This window comes from Ascaphus truei, chromosome 3 (assembly GCF_040206685.1).
Source record: "Ascaphus truei isolate aAscTru1 chromosome 3, aAscTru1.hap1, whole genome shotgun sequence".
NCBI lineage: Eukaryota > Metazoa > Chordata > Amphibia > Anura > Ascaphidae > Ascaphus > Ascaphus truei.
In genome coordinates, this window is record NC_134485.1 from 259,187,683 (window position 1) to 259,207,277 (window position 19,595).

Sequence of the window (19,595 nt, forward strand, 5' to 3'; positions counted from 1 at the left end):
GGCCCCCTTTACACCCACAAAACACACACAGACACACAAACCTTTCATCTCACTCTCCTGTGCAGAGCTCTCTGCAGGCAGGGTGAGGGAGGAGTCAGTGCTTTGTTGCTGCCTCCTGGCCAATCACTCCCCTGTTTGAGAGCTGATCTCACACTTTGCCCCGAATTTAACAGTTTTAGCCTATAATCTGTGTTATACTGTAATGCAATATTCTGCAGTACAGTGTAAGCATTAAAAGGGAGAGCAAAGACATCTGCTAAATGTGTAGATCTATACTGGCTCATGAGATCTCAAGCAAGATGTCGTGTTAAAAAAACTGATTTATTTGGCATGTTTTATTAGTATTGCTAATTCGTATTTTCATCTTGTCTGTGTCTTTTTGATGCTAAAATAATATTAAAACTTAAAAGAGTCATTTTTGCCACACACACTAATCAGACTGTATGTTTAAATTAGTACATTTAGGTAAACTGTTTAATATTTACTTTCTTCTTTGTCTTCATTGCATATCACAGGTGGCATCCCAACCTATTGTATCTAAGATAAACAGCCTATATGACAAAGGGAGACACTAAACTGATTATATAATTGAATTGGATAGTGTCCCACAGCTGTATCTTCTGGGTCTGCTCTAGATAAGAATGGAAGATAATGTTAGTTTTTGAGTTCATGCATATAGACTTTTAATATTTCATAGGTTTGTTTTTAACATTTTGAAAAAAATTGCATTTTTCGTGAAGGTGCTTCAAACAATAACATACATCTCACCCTAGTGGACATATGGGACAGACTAAAGACGAGGATGCCTCTTGCTTCCCTGCTTCTATTAGTTCCTCATCAATGTGGCTATGCAGTATCATTCGATATTGTACCCTGAATTCTCTACTATCATTATACTTGGTCTGTGTGGGTAACGTTTCCTAACAGTAACCCAAATGCATTATCCATTTCGTCAGTAACAATGTTAAAATGTACTATGCATTATTTTCTTTTTTAGACATTTCAATTACATTAATTTAACCACAAAAGACAAAAAAAAGTAAACAAAATGCAGTACAAATACTCTGCTGTTATTGACAACATTGAAAAGCTTACAAACTACACCAGACTCCCGGCTCCTAAGATTCTTATTGGGACATACTATAATGAGTATACAGTAGATCTCGTTGTTCAAAAGCAACAATGCATCGATAAAAGTATCAATGCCTGTTTTAGAAAATATAGTATTTATTTGCGTTTAAAATAATGCAATATTCCAGTCCTGCCATCTGTTTTTATTTGTGTAATGTTCCACATCTGAGTACCAATAAATATCAAAGTGCTTACATTTGAATACTATTGTAATATGACCACTTCAAACATACATTGTATAGGTCATGAGGCATACTGTATATTTTTAAACCGCTGGTTTGATTTGCATTTAATGTTTGCGTGGTGGGAATGCCATATGTTAACTATGATGAACTGCTGCTGAGCATGGTCATGTAAAGTAAATAGCATAATCTTTCAAAAACTGTGAATCTACATACATCTGTTAAAATGTGCAATTTCTCTCCCATTGTTATTGTATTACATGTTGCAATAGTGGGGTAAAAAATTGCACTCAATAAAAATATGTATTTATGTCAGATGTTAGGATACTTAAAACCGATGCATCGGTATATTGGTCATACTATAAAAGTATGTAATTGAAAATGCAGTTGATATAGGGAATTACTAAGGCATAGAAAGCTCTTCTTTTTCATTTTTACAGCCACATACACATGTAATAATCTGTATGTATGTATATATATAATGTGTTTCTTAATAATGTTATAAGAATTTAAAGAAAAGTGTTTTTCAAAGGAACAGACCTTACCTACAGTTTTCCCATTAGTATACTGTACACCAAGCAGTGGCATGTAATACATAATGATGAGAAGCACTACAGCAGCCATGAAACTGCACTGCTGAGAAGAATAAATTCAGAGCAGTGGAGCAGCCTGTGCTGGAATGCGACAAGTTGGAAGAGAGAAGTCGCTCTGATGATCATTTGCTGACCCTACTAAGCAGCAAATCGTCTGTGATTTCTTTTAATTCTCCAAGATTTGGCAGTCAAGGATTAATCTTTCTCATCAATACTGTCACAGCAGAGGGAAGTCAATTGGAGATGTCACTGGAGCGCCTGCTGCTTTTTCTAAGCTTTACAAATTGCTGGTGAACAAGTCTGAAACTAAACAAGCCCTTTTGACACATACATTTGAAGCAAGATCTGGATAATTAGCATCTCTGCTCTCATCTAACAGGCACGTCTACAGCTTTATGATATAAGACTTGGAAAGGCAATTCTGTGTCTTCTGGGCTACTGGGTGTATTTTCTATTGCTCACCGTTTTATTGATTGTTTCTCTAGTGTCTGAGACAACTATTGCATTTTTTTTGCGTAACAATGATGGTTTCCCTGTTGACAAAACCTTAACACTACGGGGCAGTAGAGAATTGTACTGCAGCAGTAAAACCAGGCAAACAGCAGATGCTGCGGAAGTCTACGAATCACATAACTTACACGAATGAAAAAATATTAGCAGATAACAGAAAAACAGAAGCATTGTGTGACTGGAAATTATAAGGAATAGAGAGGGGGGAACACAAGAGCAAATATTTGTGAGACGGGATGAGAGAGGAACAGGGAGCAATGCAGACAAGGAATATGTGTGAGTGTGGCAGCTACAATAATATGGAAATCGAATGACACATAGAACATGTCAGCACTGATGCAGCAGAAACAAACAATCAATTGTTTATCTTTACAGAATGTATGTTATTGGTGACAATAAGAAAACTGGCAGGTAGATTTTATAAATCACGATGCCCAAACGCTGTTGATCACCCGGTGTCATATCCACCCCCCCCCCTCCCTAACCCCCCAGAAATAATAAAGCAGACACTGCAGATGACCTTCTAGAGATTGTATGTTACAGAAAACTTTTCTACACCTGTTATGGGGAGAAGCACATCTTTCCACCTTATCTGACTATGCTCAATTCGGTAGCTCAGGCTCTTCAATGGGGGGTAGGGGGGGGCAAAAGGTTGATCGTTTCTTTGCAATGAATATGAAATGACACAAACTGCCGAATCATTGTTGAAATCCACGAATGAAAAGCACATCAGCCCCAGCAGCAGCAGCAGCAGCAGCAGCAGCAGCAGCCTCCACAAGCACCTGCACCACTCCTGCACCCTGGCTGTCCATAGCTTGGAATGTCTAATGTTACATCTCAATGGTGAGATCAGTTCAACCCCAGGAGCCTGCTGGTGATGCAGCAGAGGGTGATGTGCGTTTCCCAGTGATTCCTCTCCTTCCCTTCCCCTCCCATGCCTCCACCTCCTGAGCTCCTTCTTGTTCCCATCCTGCCCAGAGCTGGCCAATGCGCCAGGATAGAGAGATCTGGGTGCCGGGGATGACGCAGAAGAGCGAGCTCCCCCCAAAAAAGTGTTTCAGGACGAAGATGGCGGCAACTTAGCACAGGACCAAGATGACTGTGGCCATCAGCAGGCAAAACCCAGGGTATTCCGCCCAGGTTGCAAAGGAGAAGACACCCGGCTGAATCCACGCTCCAGCAGTGAGATCTGTGGGAAGCATCCTCCGGCTTGTCAGTGAGAGGAAGGGGGACAGGCTGATGAAAGTGCTCTGTGGAGAAGCAGAGATCTCAGCACGGTCAGGAGGGAGGAAGGGGAGAGACATGCAGTCACTGGGAAGCAGGATTTTCTCAGGAGCGCGATGGATAACAGGGATATGATGAAGATGACAATGCCTGGGTTCACCTCTTTATTATTTCCTCTAATTGGATGGATATAGCCGATCAGCAGCACTGCGAGAAGTCAGATCCTGCCGTGGGCAAACGCTGTGCAAGGGGCTTAGCGCAAAGAACAGATAAGGAAGAGAGAAAAAGCCAATCAACCCCCAAGTCAATGAATATTGTGGTGACACTAGCAAAGGAGCCTTCACGGTGGAGCCGGCCAGAGCAGCGCGTTCCCAAAATATGACCAGGGGTGCTTGGATGTGTCGGCAGTATGATGACAGCTTAAAAATCTGGTTTGCACCCCGGGAGAACGAAAAACCCTTCACTGATTCCGAGAGGGCTCAGAAATGGCGACTGTCTTTAGCATCTCTCTTGTTCTTCACAGTCCTGCTTTCTGATCATTTGTGGTTCTGCGCTGAGGCGAAATTGACAAGGACCAGAGACAAAGAGCAGGACACCTTACCTTCAACTAGCATGGCTGATCAATTTCCATCAGTGGAAGGACATTTACTTTCACCCACCCTTCAATCATCTCAAAAGAGCCTTAGTAAAGGCAAAAAAGCTATTTTTCTAGGAAATTCTACCAAACCTCGGTGGCGGCTAGAAACGTGTTACCCACATAGTTCACCTGGTCAATGTTTTAGTGTCGATGACGCTGAATCTGTCTGTAGGAACTTGAGTGAGGGGGCAAGGAATAAGCCTACTCACTTCAACTTGAGTAATTTTTACCTTTCATTTTGTAATTCCTATACACTTTCGGATTTGTTTAATGGGCTGTCAAAACCGGAGACTGTCAACTGTAGTGGAGACGTGGTGGAGAATGGGGATGTAGCTACTTGCAGGCAGTGTGTCCAGGCTTACCAACGCTTCGACCAGGAAGCTCAGGAGAAATATGACGAGTTTGAGGTTTTGCTACAGAAATATTTACAATCGGATGAGTATTCTGTGAAATCCTGTTCTGAAGACTGCAAGGTAGGAAACTGATTTGCTATTTCTTGGCTTTTGCTGGAAAGCCCATGGTTGGCTTTACTAGTTAAGTGATGCTTTACATAGGGACTGACAATTGATGCATATCAACTGCGAATGTAATGATGTGTAACCGTGCTTCATACAGCATACTCCTGTTGCATGTGGATGCGCCATTTACTATAACTATCCTATCTTGACTTGAGTACTGTTTGAATGCAGTTTGACTAGAAGGCTTGACTTTGGCCTGAACGCCAATGAGCAGAGCCTGATGAATATACGCAGACTCACACGAGCACAGTGTGTGTTTATAAGCTGTTGCTGTTACCTGTATTATAAGTAACTGCAAAGTTAGATGGTTGCTGGATCCAATGAATTGTTGCAGTGTCCTTCTTCAGTTTCCGGTCAAATGCTTAAGAGACCATGTCGCCTTTCCTGATTCTATTAAGGAGTAACGCACGAATGATGCTGATTTAACATCTCTATTCTCAGGGCAAGATGGTGCGTGCCCAAGTGTTATTAACTATTCCCCTGCATTGCAATGTTGTCATAGAAAAGAAACACAGAGAAGACATACAGTCGTGAATATTTGCTAAGTGGTACATTCAATGCATATTCTATTGAAACCTACTGCAATACAGAATGGCCATCAGGTATTCTGATGGGTAGATAGCTCGGTAATTTGAGACATCATCATGATGACAAATGTGGTATACTAGTGTATTTGCAGGGAATGCGGTTATGTTTTTTATCTGTCATATGGATGACCTTTAATGTTAAATACAGAAGCTATGTGTGGAGTTGGAGTTGATCCTTTATCTGTGGTAGTAAGTGTACACAACATTTCGTACTATAGCTCAAGGACTCTGGATTTACAGCTCTGTGGATTTACCGTAAACAGACACTGCAAGGATATTTGATAGGGAAGCAACAGTCACTGAATATCAAAAAGCTTCTTGCCTATGATTAATGTCTCGCACTACTCTTTTGGAACATTGTTAATGAGATGTTTTTAAATAGAGAAATCAATCGGTTGCTTAGTTGCTGTCACTTATTAAGATACCTAAGGTTGTTAATGCTGTGATGGGCACGGGGAAGCACCTGCATTACACAGGAGTAGAGCATTTTGAATAAGGTCATTTTGCACAGCCTTTTTGTATAAACGGATCTTCATTTGGGATTCACCTCCAGGGTTTTTTGCGTGCTGTTCATCTTCTTTATGTATGATCCGCATTTGTCACTAGAAGAGATCCAAGAAAATGCCACGTACAGTACAGTACAGCTCTTGTTTGCTGCATGATAGGGCATAAGGTCGTGTGATATCGCAGAGCGATCATGAACCTTCTAATGTGATTTAGCTTTAGGACGTTTGGGATCAAAGATGGAACCCATATCTTACCATTATTTATATAGATAGATAGATAGATAGATAGATAGATAGATAGATAGATAGATAGATAGATAGATAGATAGATAGATAGATAGTACTTAAATCAAAATTATTTTTGCTTACAAGATTACATAATACAAGCACATTGAATGAAAAAAAATGACAGCTATGCATGCTTGGACATTAAGGAACAGTGACTATTACTTTAGAAAAGGAAACTATATGCATTATATTAAGCAGTGCGTTTTGAAAGATTAAGAGGAAAAAAATAAATGCTTGTTTTTTGTCTTCAGAAAATGAAACACAGTATTCACCATTTTGATTTCATTACAGGTAAAATATATGTCTATGCACTACAATAAGTAACATGTACTTGTTACTGGAAAATACCAAGTTATATGATCTTATCTCAACAATGTTATTATGAGAGTTGAGTTCAAACTGCGGATGCAAAGATGCACAATTGTTTAATTCATTGACTGCAAGAAATGTCTTATCCGTTTTCTCTCCCCATCCAACCAGTTGCCATATGAACCAAACATTTTGTGGCACATGCTGTAGTGAATATCTCAAGCACATTGGCTTCACTTGATGTTGGATTGTATACACAGTTTATATTTATGGAATGTTGTCAAAAAAATGTATAACACTGCTAATATAAAATAATCACAGGGTGTTTTTTTCTGGATTTAAGGGGTCTGCATATCCCACTTGTTTTCAAGCTCCAATGTAACACTGTGGGAAGAGTGTTTCATTAAAAAATGAGTAATCACATGTGATTTTCAGCTCTATAATGATGCAAGCTTGTTTTTGGTGGATCACTGAAATTAATTTAATTTTCTATTACTTTTGCCATGTATTAATATTTTAATTTAAAAAAATTATATGTGGCATATGCGATATACCATAGCAGCAAGACTTATAATTATATTTATGATTGTATCCATTCTGTTCTACAATAATAATTACATTTTAAACTTGCATTCTTTTGATTATGGCCACAATATGGACGTTAGACAAGTGGTAAATAATTGATTCACAATGTATACTTTTACCTATTCAGTACCAGAGTGTAGTTCTTTGTCGTAGCGTCTGGACGTTTTAGAAAGATAATGCTTTTGAGTTGGGCTCTGTTTGTTAATGTTATGAGGCTGTCAAAATAGACTTATGCGCTGTCCATAGTGCTGAAAGTTTGATAATACGACAGGGTGAAGAATACAGTCAAGAACGGTGATCATAAAGGTAATTCCAATGCCCAAATGAGTTCAAGGGCTAACATTTTCAGTGTGACTGTATTAAAAGTAGCCTGTTTATAACGGCAAATTAAATGTTAACATTGTACACTATGCCAGATAAAACACTGATCGTATTGAATACATACATTATGTCAACGCGATCAAGCATTTGAATGTGTGTTCCCTAAAGATATACACTTACTTTCAACAAGTTTTTAACAGGCATAATTTGTACATGTAGCAGTTTCACCATTTTGCAAAAAGAGTTACATTTGGAGATAGGTCCTTGGAAAAGGACCATTTGATTGAAATGGCAAGCAAGTATAGATTTGTAATGTATTTTTGTGACTGTGCTAAGCCATTGGAGCAGAAAAGATAAAACAGCTATTGATAACATATTATACACACATAATGTTGCAACTCAAAATATCTGCTGAATTGATCTCTAATTTTACCTTGGTAAAAAGTTTTAACATTTTGCATGATAAGTAATGAATTGAGGGGTTTATCAATAACATGGGCTTTATTGTTATGTTATAATAACTAAATATTTGAATTTGGCCATCACTTACCTAGGTGCTTAATTCTGGGATGAAATTCAGAGAATTGCTTAACTGTTTTGGAAGGGAAATCAATTAATTGTTTTGCAATGTGCTTCAGAACCCTTTGGCATTGAAAGGGTAACATAGCCCATTGTATACATTTCATCGCACAACTTATTCAATACCTGCAGAGAATGACCTCTAGCTTAAAGAAAGATGCCAATAATATTTACTTTAGATATTTGTTTATTTGATATAGAAATATGTAAATTATAGTAAGAGGTAACATTTATTGAGTCTACATGAATTAATTTGACTTGTCATTGTGAATATAGATTAAAAAGCCAGGTGCTTTAAAATCGAGTCACAATTATTTAATATTGTATAATTTGCGAATAAAGTTCTCTTCAAACTTGTTTAGAACGTTTGCGTCCCTTGCATTGCATTGTGTAAAATGAAACATCAAATGTTTTCTTCAGTATATTTTAAAAGAAACATATTAAGTTAAACTTTATTGTACGTGTTACCTATAGAAGTTGTATATGTTTGAAGTACACATTGTGATTTGTGATAATTATCGAATACTTTGAAGGTTTAAGCATTAAGTGAGGTTAAAACAGGAAGTATGCAAGGTATCTGTAGTAATTTCAAATATTCCCAAAATTGTCCTCTCCGCATGCCTTGTAGTACATTTTTTAAGCAAGATAATCTTACTGATATTTGCTCCAAGAAACACATAGGTGTTTTGACACACAAACTGTATTTGACTGCAGAAACACTCTGCTCTATCATAATAACAATACCTTGATTGCTATGTTGAGAGAAATGAAGAAAAAAAAAACTAAAATCTCACAAACAAACAATATAAAGCCAAATAAACTTTGAGTATCTGATATCCAATCTAAGGATAAAAAAAAATCACAGTTGGACAGATACTACTGTATTGTGTTCATCGGCCTAACAGAATAAATGTCATTGTGTTTGAGAATTGTAAGATAACACTCTGATTTCTTGAGCTACAAATGTGCATTTCTTTTAGAGATTCAATTTCCTTTGTGGCTCTTATTTTCTGTTCAAGCAAATACTTTAAATTATGGTGTACTCTAAGTAAAGGGGGATTTCATGTAATCGATCAGACCATTTGTATATTTAGATTTTTGTTATGGGCCAATTAGCCCTCATTTATATATTTTGGTGCTCATTTTATATATTTGAAAGACAATACATTTCATATATTAACAGTTTTATTTGTAAGTCTTTTTTAAATTGTCTACCTTTTTTGTAATGTGGAGTCACCAACCTGGCCTAAACATAATTAAATATAACTTTTCCAATATTATTTGTGAATGAAATCATAATCCTGCAACTTAACCAACATTTTACAGTAACTTTTTAAAAAAACACACACTGTCTTTTCAGTTCTGTTCTTACTAGACAAATATGTTTACTTGCCCAAGCTACAAGTTTCCATTTACACTGCATACAATTTGATCATCATACCGGAACAGGCATGACATTTATTTGAAACTTTTTTTTTCTTACCATTGGTTGAATGCTAAGCAGGACTTTTTAGGCAGCCATTTGGACATTGTTTCACAGCACTTTAGTTGTATTGGTCACTAATATTATTGTTTTTTCGATTTACTCTTTGCGACATCAGTGCTATTTTTCATTAATTTATCACTTACGATTGGTTACTTACTTTTTCATTTGATTTAAGTAGAAATAGCATTTGACTTACATATGTAACAGAGTACTTGATTATAGGATAAAATAAAAGTTACTATTTAAACATATTATCAGTGGCAACAACTTGTTCTGAGCCAAGTGTAGATAGGTAATGCTCTTATATTCAATCATGTGCTAGAGCAGTGGTCTCCATAAGGTTGTCTCCGTACAGGCGCCGGTGCGTAACACAGAATTGTGACCGGTTAGCAGAGGATCCCTGCTGTGCTCATGCTACCTCCATGCCTTGATGTAGAACTATCCCCTCACTCCGTGGCCAGTTCCCCCTCACCTGCCCAATTCCCGTTCGGTGTCGGAAGTTGCTCCCAACTGGAGGGGGGGTTGGGGGTAATTGAGTGAGTGTGGGGGGTTGAATGAGAGAGGGGGTTGTTTGAGAGGAAGGGGGATTGAATGTTAGGAGAGGGGATGAGTGGAAGGGAGGAGGGGTTTAGTATGGAGAGGGGAAGTAGACTGTAAAACTTTCTTTATTTGTTTGTAATTTTTTTTCATCTACTGTATATATATATATATATATATATATATATATATATATTTGCCAGTTTGTTAAAACAAAAGGTTTTAGGCTAGAGCAAAGAAAATTCATGAAATAGTGAAAAATGGATGTTCTTTAAAAAATAAATATATTTATATAATTATCCACATTATTGTATGTTATTTATAAATCATCTTCCTACTGTACCACAAAGTCCGAATTATTAAACACCCAGAAAAAGAGTAATATGTTGGTTTCTAAGTCTGACCCACAAAACATAAAAAATACAAAAGATACAGAACACTGTTATTTGGGATAAAGTCCACATCCCTTTATTAGAAATTAACCAAATAAACCATAATAAATATTTTCAATAAATACATTTAAAATGAACTAAGAATATGGACTAGCTGGTATATTTTAGGCTAAGGGTATCCACCTTGCCCACTCTTCAACCCCCACTGACACTCTCTATTGCCCCACCCACTGACACACTCTTCCCCCACCCACTGACACTGACTCCCCCTGCTGACACACTCCCCCCCACTGACACTACTGACACTCTCTTCCCCCACCCACTGACATTCTCTCTCCACCACCCACAGTGACACTGCCCCCCACTGACACTACTGACACTCTCCTCCCCCACTAACATTCTCCCACCACTGAGACTCTCTCCCCCCACTGACACTACTGACACTCTCTCCCCCCACTAACACTCCCCCCCACGGACACACTCTCTTCCTCCCACTGACACTCTCCTACACCACCCAACCCCCCACTGACACTCTCTCTCACCACTGACACTCTCTCTGTGCCCCAATGACACACAGTTTTTGTTTCAGCTAACCGAGTTTCCCACTCTTTCCAGGGTTTAAACAGGTTCACATGATACAACTGCTCTGGTTCTCTCTTCCCTGGCTTGCTAACTCTGTAATTAATCTCTCATTCTTTGTATCTGCCACACCAAGTGACTAAAAAAATACATGCTACCATGAGCACCAACACTAACACTTTATCTCCTGGACAGAACACCCTATTCCAGTTATTTGAATTCTGCTTTGAACTCTGAGCTTGTTGCATAAATTGCCGTACATATTGTAACACCTCTGAAACACGATCTTGCATTTGCGTAATATGCTCCACAAGTTGTGGTTTGGGGTAGATTCAGTTCCCCATGTTTCCTTAAGCATATGTAAAATAACTCTGGGATGTCTCCCCACAATAACTCAAACCCTCTTTGAGCAAGTACAACTGATATGGTAACAGGAGATCCCAGTTCTTACCATCCCGTCTATGGCCTTCCATAGCATACTTTTAAGAGGCTTGCTCCACTTGACCATCTCTCTGAGGGTGATAGTCTGAAGTGCATAGTGTTTAATATTAAATAGTCAGCACGGCTCTTTTGTAAGGTGGGACATAAAAGGTGTTCCTTGATCTGTTAGAATTTCCTGAGTAAACAGCATTAACTCCTTTGCTATATGTCTAGTGGATGTATTCCTAAAGGGAACTGCTTCAGGATATCTTGTTACATAGTCTAGAATGACCAAGATATGGTGGTGGCCATGTGTGGACCTAGGAAAAGGGCCTATGAGATTCATACCGATGCATTCAAAAGGAACCTCAATAATGGGCAAGGGTAGCAGAGGGCTATGAAACGGGTTAACCGGTGAAGTCATCTGGCACTCTGGTTACGCCTCACAATATTGTTCTATATTTTTGTTTATGCCCTGCCAGAAAAATCGGAACTTTATTCTATCTGTTTTCTTTTTCACTCCTAAATCTCCCCCCAAAATATGACTATGCGCCACGGCTAAAACCTGCCATCTAAAGGTTTTAGACACAAGATGTTGCTTCAGCCAATCAGATTCCCTTTTCTCTACCCTATACAGAAAGTCATTGTTGATTATAAAATAGGATGGAGATGGCAAAGCCTTGGGGTCACAGGTTTCCCATTTATACACACTACGTTAGTTTTTGCAGTTACTAAGTTAAAATCGCTTAGCTGGACTGAAGCAAACTTAACAGGTAAAAACCCCAGATCCTGAAAACCAAACCTGTATCCGCATTGTTCTCAAGAGTAGAGTTCTCTTCACCCGCCAAACCTGTAAAGGTACAACTGAATATATGGGAGCTTGGTGTTCTGATAAGGGTACATTCTGTAAATAATTAGACTCTTTTTTCCCTTACTGTAATTCCCTAAACCGGGGAAAATCCTGATCCAGCAGCAGCTCCTGAAACAGATTAGGAACTACGCCAACTTGGTGATGCACTGGGTCAATAGGGTTTTCTATATAAACCTGTGCAGCAGGATAACTGTGGATGTCTCAATGAATACACATTATGTGTAAAGAAAATTCTGGCAGTAATTTAGATTTAACAAGATGTGCAGATACCAAAGTGACTATACTGCCATTATCAAGCATTGCACTTATAAACACACCATCCACCTTAATTTGACATATTGTGTTTCTTTCTACCCTCCCCTGCTATATAGTAGTTTGCTTTGTAGCAGAATCACCACCGGAAAAAACACCCACAGAGATAACACAGTGATTTTTTTCTGAGTTCAAATGGCAAACTTCCACCACTTGTCCCAGTTCATGGCATTTATAACACTCTGTGTTAGTTACGGAACTGGGCCAGAGTTTTTTCTCCCTTACATTGGAGTTTGTTGGAGCATAGTTCCCCCTATGGGCTCTTAAATCCCTAGGTTCTTTTGTAGACTCTAGGAGTTCTTGCGGCCTTCCAGCCCGAGGAACAATCTTACTGGGTTACCTGGAGTACAGGGTTTGGTAACACAAATAACCATCGGGCCTGGGCTCCTAAACATCTCAGCAGCGAAGTGATGTTCCACCAACACGACTAGCTGCTAAGCATCTTTGGGATCACTGTGGCTGATCCCCATCTGGACAGTATGAGGGAGACCCCCCTGGAACTGGTCTACGATGACCCTTTTGATGATTGAGGCATGCGTACAGACGTCGGGTTAAAGCCACTTCCGTGCGGAGTGTATCAGGTCATAGAGCTGTGAGCGTGGAGCCTTTCCCATTACATAGCAACAAATGGAACCGCTGGGCCTGAACAGCTACGGTGACACCTAGCCATGCCAGAGTCTCAGCTTTCAGTGTGACATAACTTTGAGCTTGTTCTGGCTCTAAGTCATATCTCCATTTTTTTGGGAGTCAACCACCAAGTAGGGAGCAAGTATTCCAGCCCATTGCTCTCCATACCATCCTTCCCATGCCACCATACACTCAAAAATAGACAGGTATCAACATCATCATCTGGGGTCATTTTTTGTGATAGGTGAGACTTCACCTGATGGCTGATCTGTGGGGCTTTCCCAGTCTAGGAGGTAATTTTATCTCCCAACGCGCTTGCAGTTCCTGGCGTAAGAGGTGGTGTGCCTGTTGTTGCTCTTCTCGTATGGACTATTGTAAGGGCATATGCTTTACCAGTAATGCAGTACTCTCTGCTTGTGTTTTTTCATGGAATGCAACATGCTTACTTTGTGACTTTGACAAATGCTGCAAACCCTGCATTAATACAGCTGTATTTTCAACTTGGCTCCAGTGTAAAATAGCTGTAATCTCTGCCTTTGCATGCTGTACTGCTCTCATGTACTGTATTCTGTATACTGTAGCTTCCACTTTTCAGTGCCTTTTATAGTGCCTGCATTCGCCACCAATTGTGACTACGCTGCAACTTTGCAGGGTCTTTTCTCCAAGATGAAAGGCAGGAAACTTAGGGTTCACGTATCAGGTTAATTAGCAACAGGGAACAAAACACAAACAAGAACAAAACGATATAACTAGCTCCTCTCTGGAGCGCTAACTCATCTACAAATTGGAGAGCTAAGCTCTTAACATACATAGATGTACCTGTATAAGAAGGTATACATATACACACATAAGCAGGTATACATGTATGCACACTGTATAAGCAGGTATAGATATTCACAGACTTACTGAAAGTCTTGAAACATGTGTATGTACGTAATCCCTGGAGCTGGATATGTTCATTTGCCGCACTATTCTACTAAAATCTTACACAATACATTTCAGCATAATAAACTGTTTATTCGCAGGCTACAACCTACAAATAAAAAATTTATTATGCTAAAATCCAAGTATAACTACGTGGAAGAAGTGGGGTCCCGGCCACTGTTCAACTGCTTGCACCTTACAATGAAAAACTACACCCACTGTAATTATCTAAACGGAGTGCGGTAAGATTTAAAACCTTTATCCTATATATGTAATACACACACATACTGCCTATATACCATATTATTTACATAAACACATATATACACAAAGGCTAGTTTTTAAAGGAAAATTATAGTGCGCTACTAAAGTGATGGTTAAAATTAAGTGCAATGATTATAAAACAAGAGTATACACAATAAGAAGAAAACTAATTATCCAATATACACACAGTGAATATCAATTAACAGATATAAATAACTATACTTTATAGCCTATAATAAAACAAAGTTCCATAGATTAAAAATAATCAAATGGTGATAAATCTTATCTTTAGTGAATTAAATAGTTCCAAAATTGACGCAGAACCAGGGTTCTCAGACATGTGCTGCTCTCTGTGGGAGGTTTTCCACTTCTTCTTCAGTGCATATGGGGAAAGAAAAAAGAGAAAGCGCACAAAACTCCCATAGAGAAGAACCGTTTTAAACAAACAGTGCTGAAACTGCGCCTTAATTGAAATTAAGAACAATTGTTGTTGCAACTGTATATAGTGATAATAATATTGCACAGAATTGAATATGAATATGATGTGTAAATAACTGTGCAAATTAGTCCATAATTGTTTGATTCGATGATACTCAGCATATGTGGGGGAAAAAGAGAAACCCAACATAGTACAGTTAGGTCCGGAAATAATTGGACACTGAAACAATTTTCATAATTTTGGCTCTGTATGCCACCACAATGGATTTGAAATGAAACAACTGAGATGCAATAGAAGTGCAGACTTTCAGCTTTAATTCAAGGGGTTGAACAAAAATATCGTTTGAAATGTTTAGGAATTGCAACCATTTCCATACACAGTCCCCTTATTTCAGGGGCTCAAATGTAAATGGAGAAATGAACACAATCATAAATAAAATGTTCATTTTTAATACTTTGTTGAGAATCCTTTGCAAGCAACGACTGCTTGAAGTCTGGCACGCATGGACATCACCAAATGCTGGGTTTCCTCCTTTGTGATGCTTTGCAAGGCCTTTACTGCAGCTGTCTTCAGTTGTTGTTTGTTCGTGGGTCTTTCTGCCTTATGTTTTGTCTTTAGCAAGTGAAATGCATGCTCAATCGGGTTGAGATCAGGTGATTAATTTGGCCATTGCAGAATATTCCACTTCTTTGCCTTGAAAAACTCCTGGGTTGCTTTCGTAGTATGTTTTGGGTCATTGTCCATCTGTAAAGTGAAGCGCCGTCCAATCAACTTAGCTGAATTTGGCTGAATCTGAGCAGACAATATATCCCTATACACTTCAGAATTTATCCGGCTACATCTGTCGTCTGTCACATCATCAATAAACACTAGTGACCCAGTGCCATTGTAAGCCATGCGTGGCCATGCCATCACACTGCCTCCACCATGTTTTACAGATGATGTGGTTTGCTTCGGATCATGAGCCGTTACAAGCCTTTCCATACTTTTTTCTTCCCATCATTCTGGTACAGGTTGATATTAGTTTCATCTGTCCAAAGAATGCTGTTCCAGAACTGGGCTGGCTTTTTTTAGATATTGTTTGGCAAAGTCTAATCTGGTCTTTCTATTCTTGAGGCTTATGAATGGTTTGCAACTTGTGGTGAACCCTCTGTATTTGATCTCGTGAAGTCTTCTCTTTATGGTAGACTTGGATAATGATATGCCTACCTCCTGGAGAGTATTATTCACTTGACTGGATGTTGTAAAGGGGTTTTTCTTTACCATGGAAAGGATCCTACAATCATCCACCACTGTTGTCTTCCGTGGACGCCCAGGGCTTTTTGTGTTGCAGAGCTCACCAGTGCATTCTTTTTTTTTCTCAGAATGTACCAAACTGTTGATTTGGCCACTCCTAATGTTCCTGTTATCTCTCTGATGGGTTTCCTTTTTTTTTTGCAGCCTAAGGATGCCCTGTTTCACTTGCGTTGAGAGCTCCTTTGACCGCATGCTGTGGGTTCACAGCAACAGCTTCCAAATGTGAATGCCACACTTGGAATCAACTCCAGACCTTTTACCTGCTTAATTGATGATGAAATAACAAAGGAATAGCCCACACCTGTCCATGAAACAGCTTTTGAGTCAATTGTCCAATTACTTTTAGTCCCCTGAAAAGAGGGGGCTACATAGTAAAGAGATGTAATTCCTAAACCCTTCCTCCAAAGTGGATGTGAATACCCGCAAATTAAAGCTGATCGACTGCACTTTAAGCCCATATTCATTATTTAACTGTAACTTTCATTTATTTTGGTACACAGCCGAAATAACAAAACTAGTATCAGTGTCCAATTATTTCCGGACCTAACTGTATAATACCGTTGAGTAACAGCAGTCTAAACTAAAAAAATAAAGAAAAATAATGTTCCTCAGAGATAGGAAAAGAGAACCAGAAAGAAAGGGAAAAAAAACATTTAATAATGATTAAAAACATGTGCAATTGGCATGGTACAATCCACTCCTCACGTCCGCGAAAATTGAAATCCTACTTACAGGAGGACAGTAGGAAATACGCCTTCAATGAGATATGCTTGGGGGGTTGCTGTTTCTCCTCCGCAGACCTTTGGAAGTCCCTTCAGCCCTTGTTCCAGACCAGCTGGTAGCTGCTGGTGACTTCTTAGATAATGCATGGTTCGCTCAGCTATTCTCCCCTCCTACTGGCACCCGACTCCCTGCCAAGTGCCTGTCCGGAAGTAGTTGCACCCGCTTGAGTTCTCGTAAAGCAGGCTGTAGGCAACGAGTCCCAAACAAGCCACTAAGCACTGTGCGGGCATACTCCAAGAGGTTGATGCGCACGCATGTGCACGCTAGTCTGCGATAACGTAGGGATGTGGTAGCTCCACCCTACGCATTTCACAGATTCCTCTGCTTCCTCAGGGGCTTGCTGTGCATACAGGTATCTGCGAAATGCGTAGGGCAGAGCTACCACATTCCTACATCATGGAGTACTCCGGCACAGTGCTTAGTGGCTTGTTTGAGACTCGTTGCCTACAGCCTGGAGTAATCCGGGAGTAATGTCGCATTACCCGGAAGAAGGTCCCATTCTGAGGACCGAAACGTTGGTTGGTTGCGGTGCTTACAGTATGTTTAAATACATACTACTTTTTCTTACCTTCAGTGTACAGTCTCTTTTTGCCAGGTATGATCTGGTGAACTAGGAATCTTGATACTATATGGGACAAGCATCTTCCCATAGGGACTTGATGGTGTTGTGCATTGCTGGACACATATATATAACAAGAAAACCAACACCCCGGTAGTCATTCGAATGGCCTGGTGCTAGTCCCATATAATAATATTGAAAATACTTTACCATCCGGAAGAACGGCACAGCAGAGACAGCACACAGTAGTCAATATTCAAAATACTGTATTAAAGAACAACACACAAATCGATGTTTCAATCCCACAGAGGGATCTTCTTCAGGGGTGTGTGTGTAGGAGTTTCTCTTCTTCGCCCCTTCAATTTAGCTTCTAAATGCCGGCACACTGATGAATACTGTCTAACTCCTCTCCTTACAGTGAGAATGAATGATTAGCACTGTCATTAGGCAGCTCATAGAGTGGGAAGAAGCTACTGTCCACTCTAGCATTATCTCTGCTCTCTCGGCACAGGGCAGATAGGGATAGTGGATTATGGGGTTACCAGCAGTTTTAGAGCCACTGGTGAAGCCTAAGAGGGCCATATGTGGCCCCCAAAGCTGCTTGTTGATCACCAGTGAGCTATGGAGTTCTCCACAGTTCCACCTGTTTGCCAGAATCTGCATTGTTAGATGAGCTCTGCTTCAGACACTTTCAATAATCAGCAGCACTCGCGACCCAGTTACTAGGTCAGACTGGAGTATGCTAGACTGCATTTTCCTCCTCTCTGCTAAAGGCATTTTTTAACATCTAGCCATCAGGGCGACAATTTCCCCCAAAACAGCCCCTGATATAGAACCATATTTGAATGCATTATCAACAAATCATTTTGGACTGGACGAGACATTAAACTATACAATATAGTCTTGTCTTCCAGCAAACAGGAATGTTCCTTTCTTAATCAAAAGACAGTATACATGCTCCAGAGGTAACGTCAGGCAGATCTCTCAGCCAGTGCCTGCGGCCCACCTAAAAATACAAAAAACAAGATATTGATTAAACACCACATGCTAGTATCTCTCCAAACCATTTACCAATACCAAAAAGCTATTTTTAATATGTTGTGCTATCCATAAAGAATTAATAAAGTATGAGTTCCTTCTTTTGAAATTAGTTAACGTGATTTACCAAAGGTGCCTTAATGTAAATTGAAAATATTTTGAATTTCATTTTAACATCCAGTTGTGATAATTACCTTTACAGTGCCCTAGTGATGTACTGTACCTAGCATGCCAGATCCTCTTCTTATGTTCCAGGTACATGATAAACACTTATTTTCTATGGGGCGATTGGGCTGACCACTCCCGTGAAGTGGCCAGCACAATTGAAACAGAAGTGTAGCCCCCTCCATGTCCATTTCTATTATTTGCGTGCCAATCATGGTCATTGGATCACTTTTGAGAGACGACATGATGGGAAGTGTCAAAGGTAAATGATAATAAGAGTTTAATAATTGTTTTTTACCCATACTATCTGTATCTTTTTGAATTGTGTACTATTAATCTAAACCTGTATTTTAGGCCCATATTCACTAGGATGAAAACATTTAGCACATCTTAACTCCTAGCCATTTGAATTGGAATTGGAGTGGGCTAAAGTGTAGCACTCTTTAGCGAATATGGGCTTAAGTCTTCACTAGAATTCATCCATGGGGAATAAAACGTAACCATAAACATGGGTGCAATTTTATACGCTCCAATACTTCAATATTGAAGGCTAATGTCAACATTTTAAATCCCTAAACAGTATCTCTGTGAAAATGTTGTTTTCCTTTTCTTCCATTGGGTCCCTACAGTATATCTCAAAGTATTTTGCCATTTAATTGACAAAGCGAGGCATTTGTATGCTGTGCTCATTGCTTTGTTTTCCTTGAAAGAAGGATGAGTTGAATCACTTTAGGATACACTTGTACTTAAGAAAATCCTTTTAAAAGTGAGATTGTATCAAGGGATATTCAGAGAAACAAGTGCTGAACCAAGGAAAGCACATGTGTATGTTAAGCCATGATTGACAGTTAGAAGGAGCAGGAGCAGAGTGTTAATCATGAGAGGAGGAGAGGAGGAATTTGTGGTTGTTATGGGAAAGGTCTCCATATGAGA

At 39.3% G+C, this 19,595-nt stretch overlaps 1 protein-coding gene across 1 annotated transcript in view; it reads left to right on the forward strand.

The window, feature by feature from the left end:
• The first annotated feature begins 3,169 nt into the window (after positions 1–3,169).
• The window catches only part of NALF1 (NALCN channel auxiliary factor 1), an 824,722-nt gene continuing 808,296 nt past the window's right edge, over positions 3,170–19,595 (forward strand). Inside the window, exon 1 of the mRNA XM_075590726.1 lies at positions 3,170–4,750. Within this exon, the coding sequence (XP_075446841.1) occupies positions 4,019–4,750 (732 nt within the window). The 5' untranslated portion in view covers positions 3,170–4,018. The remainder of the gene's footprint in view (positions 4,751–19,595) is intronic.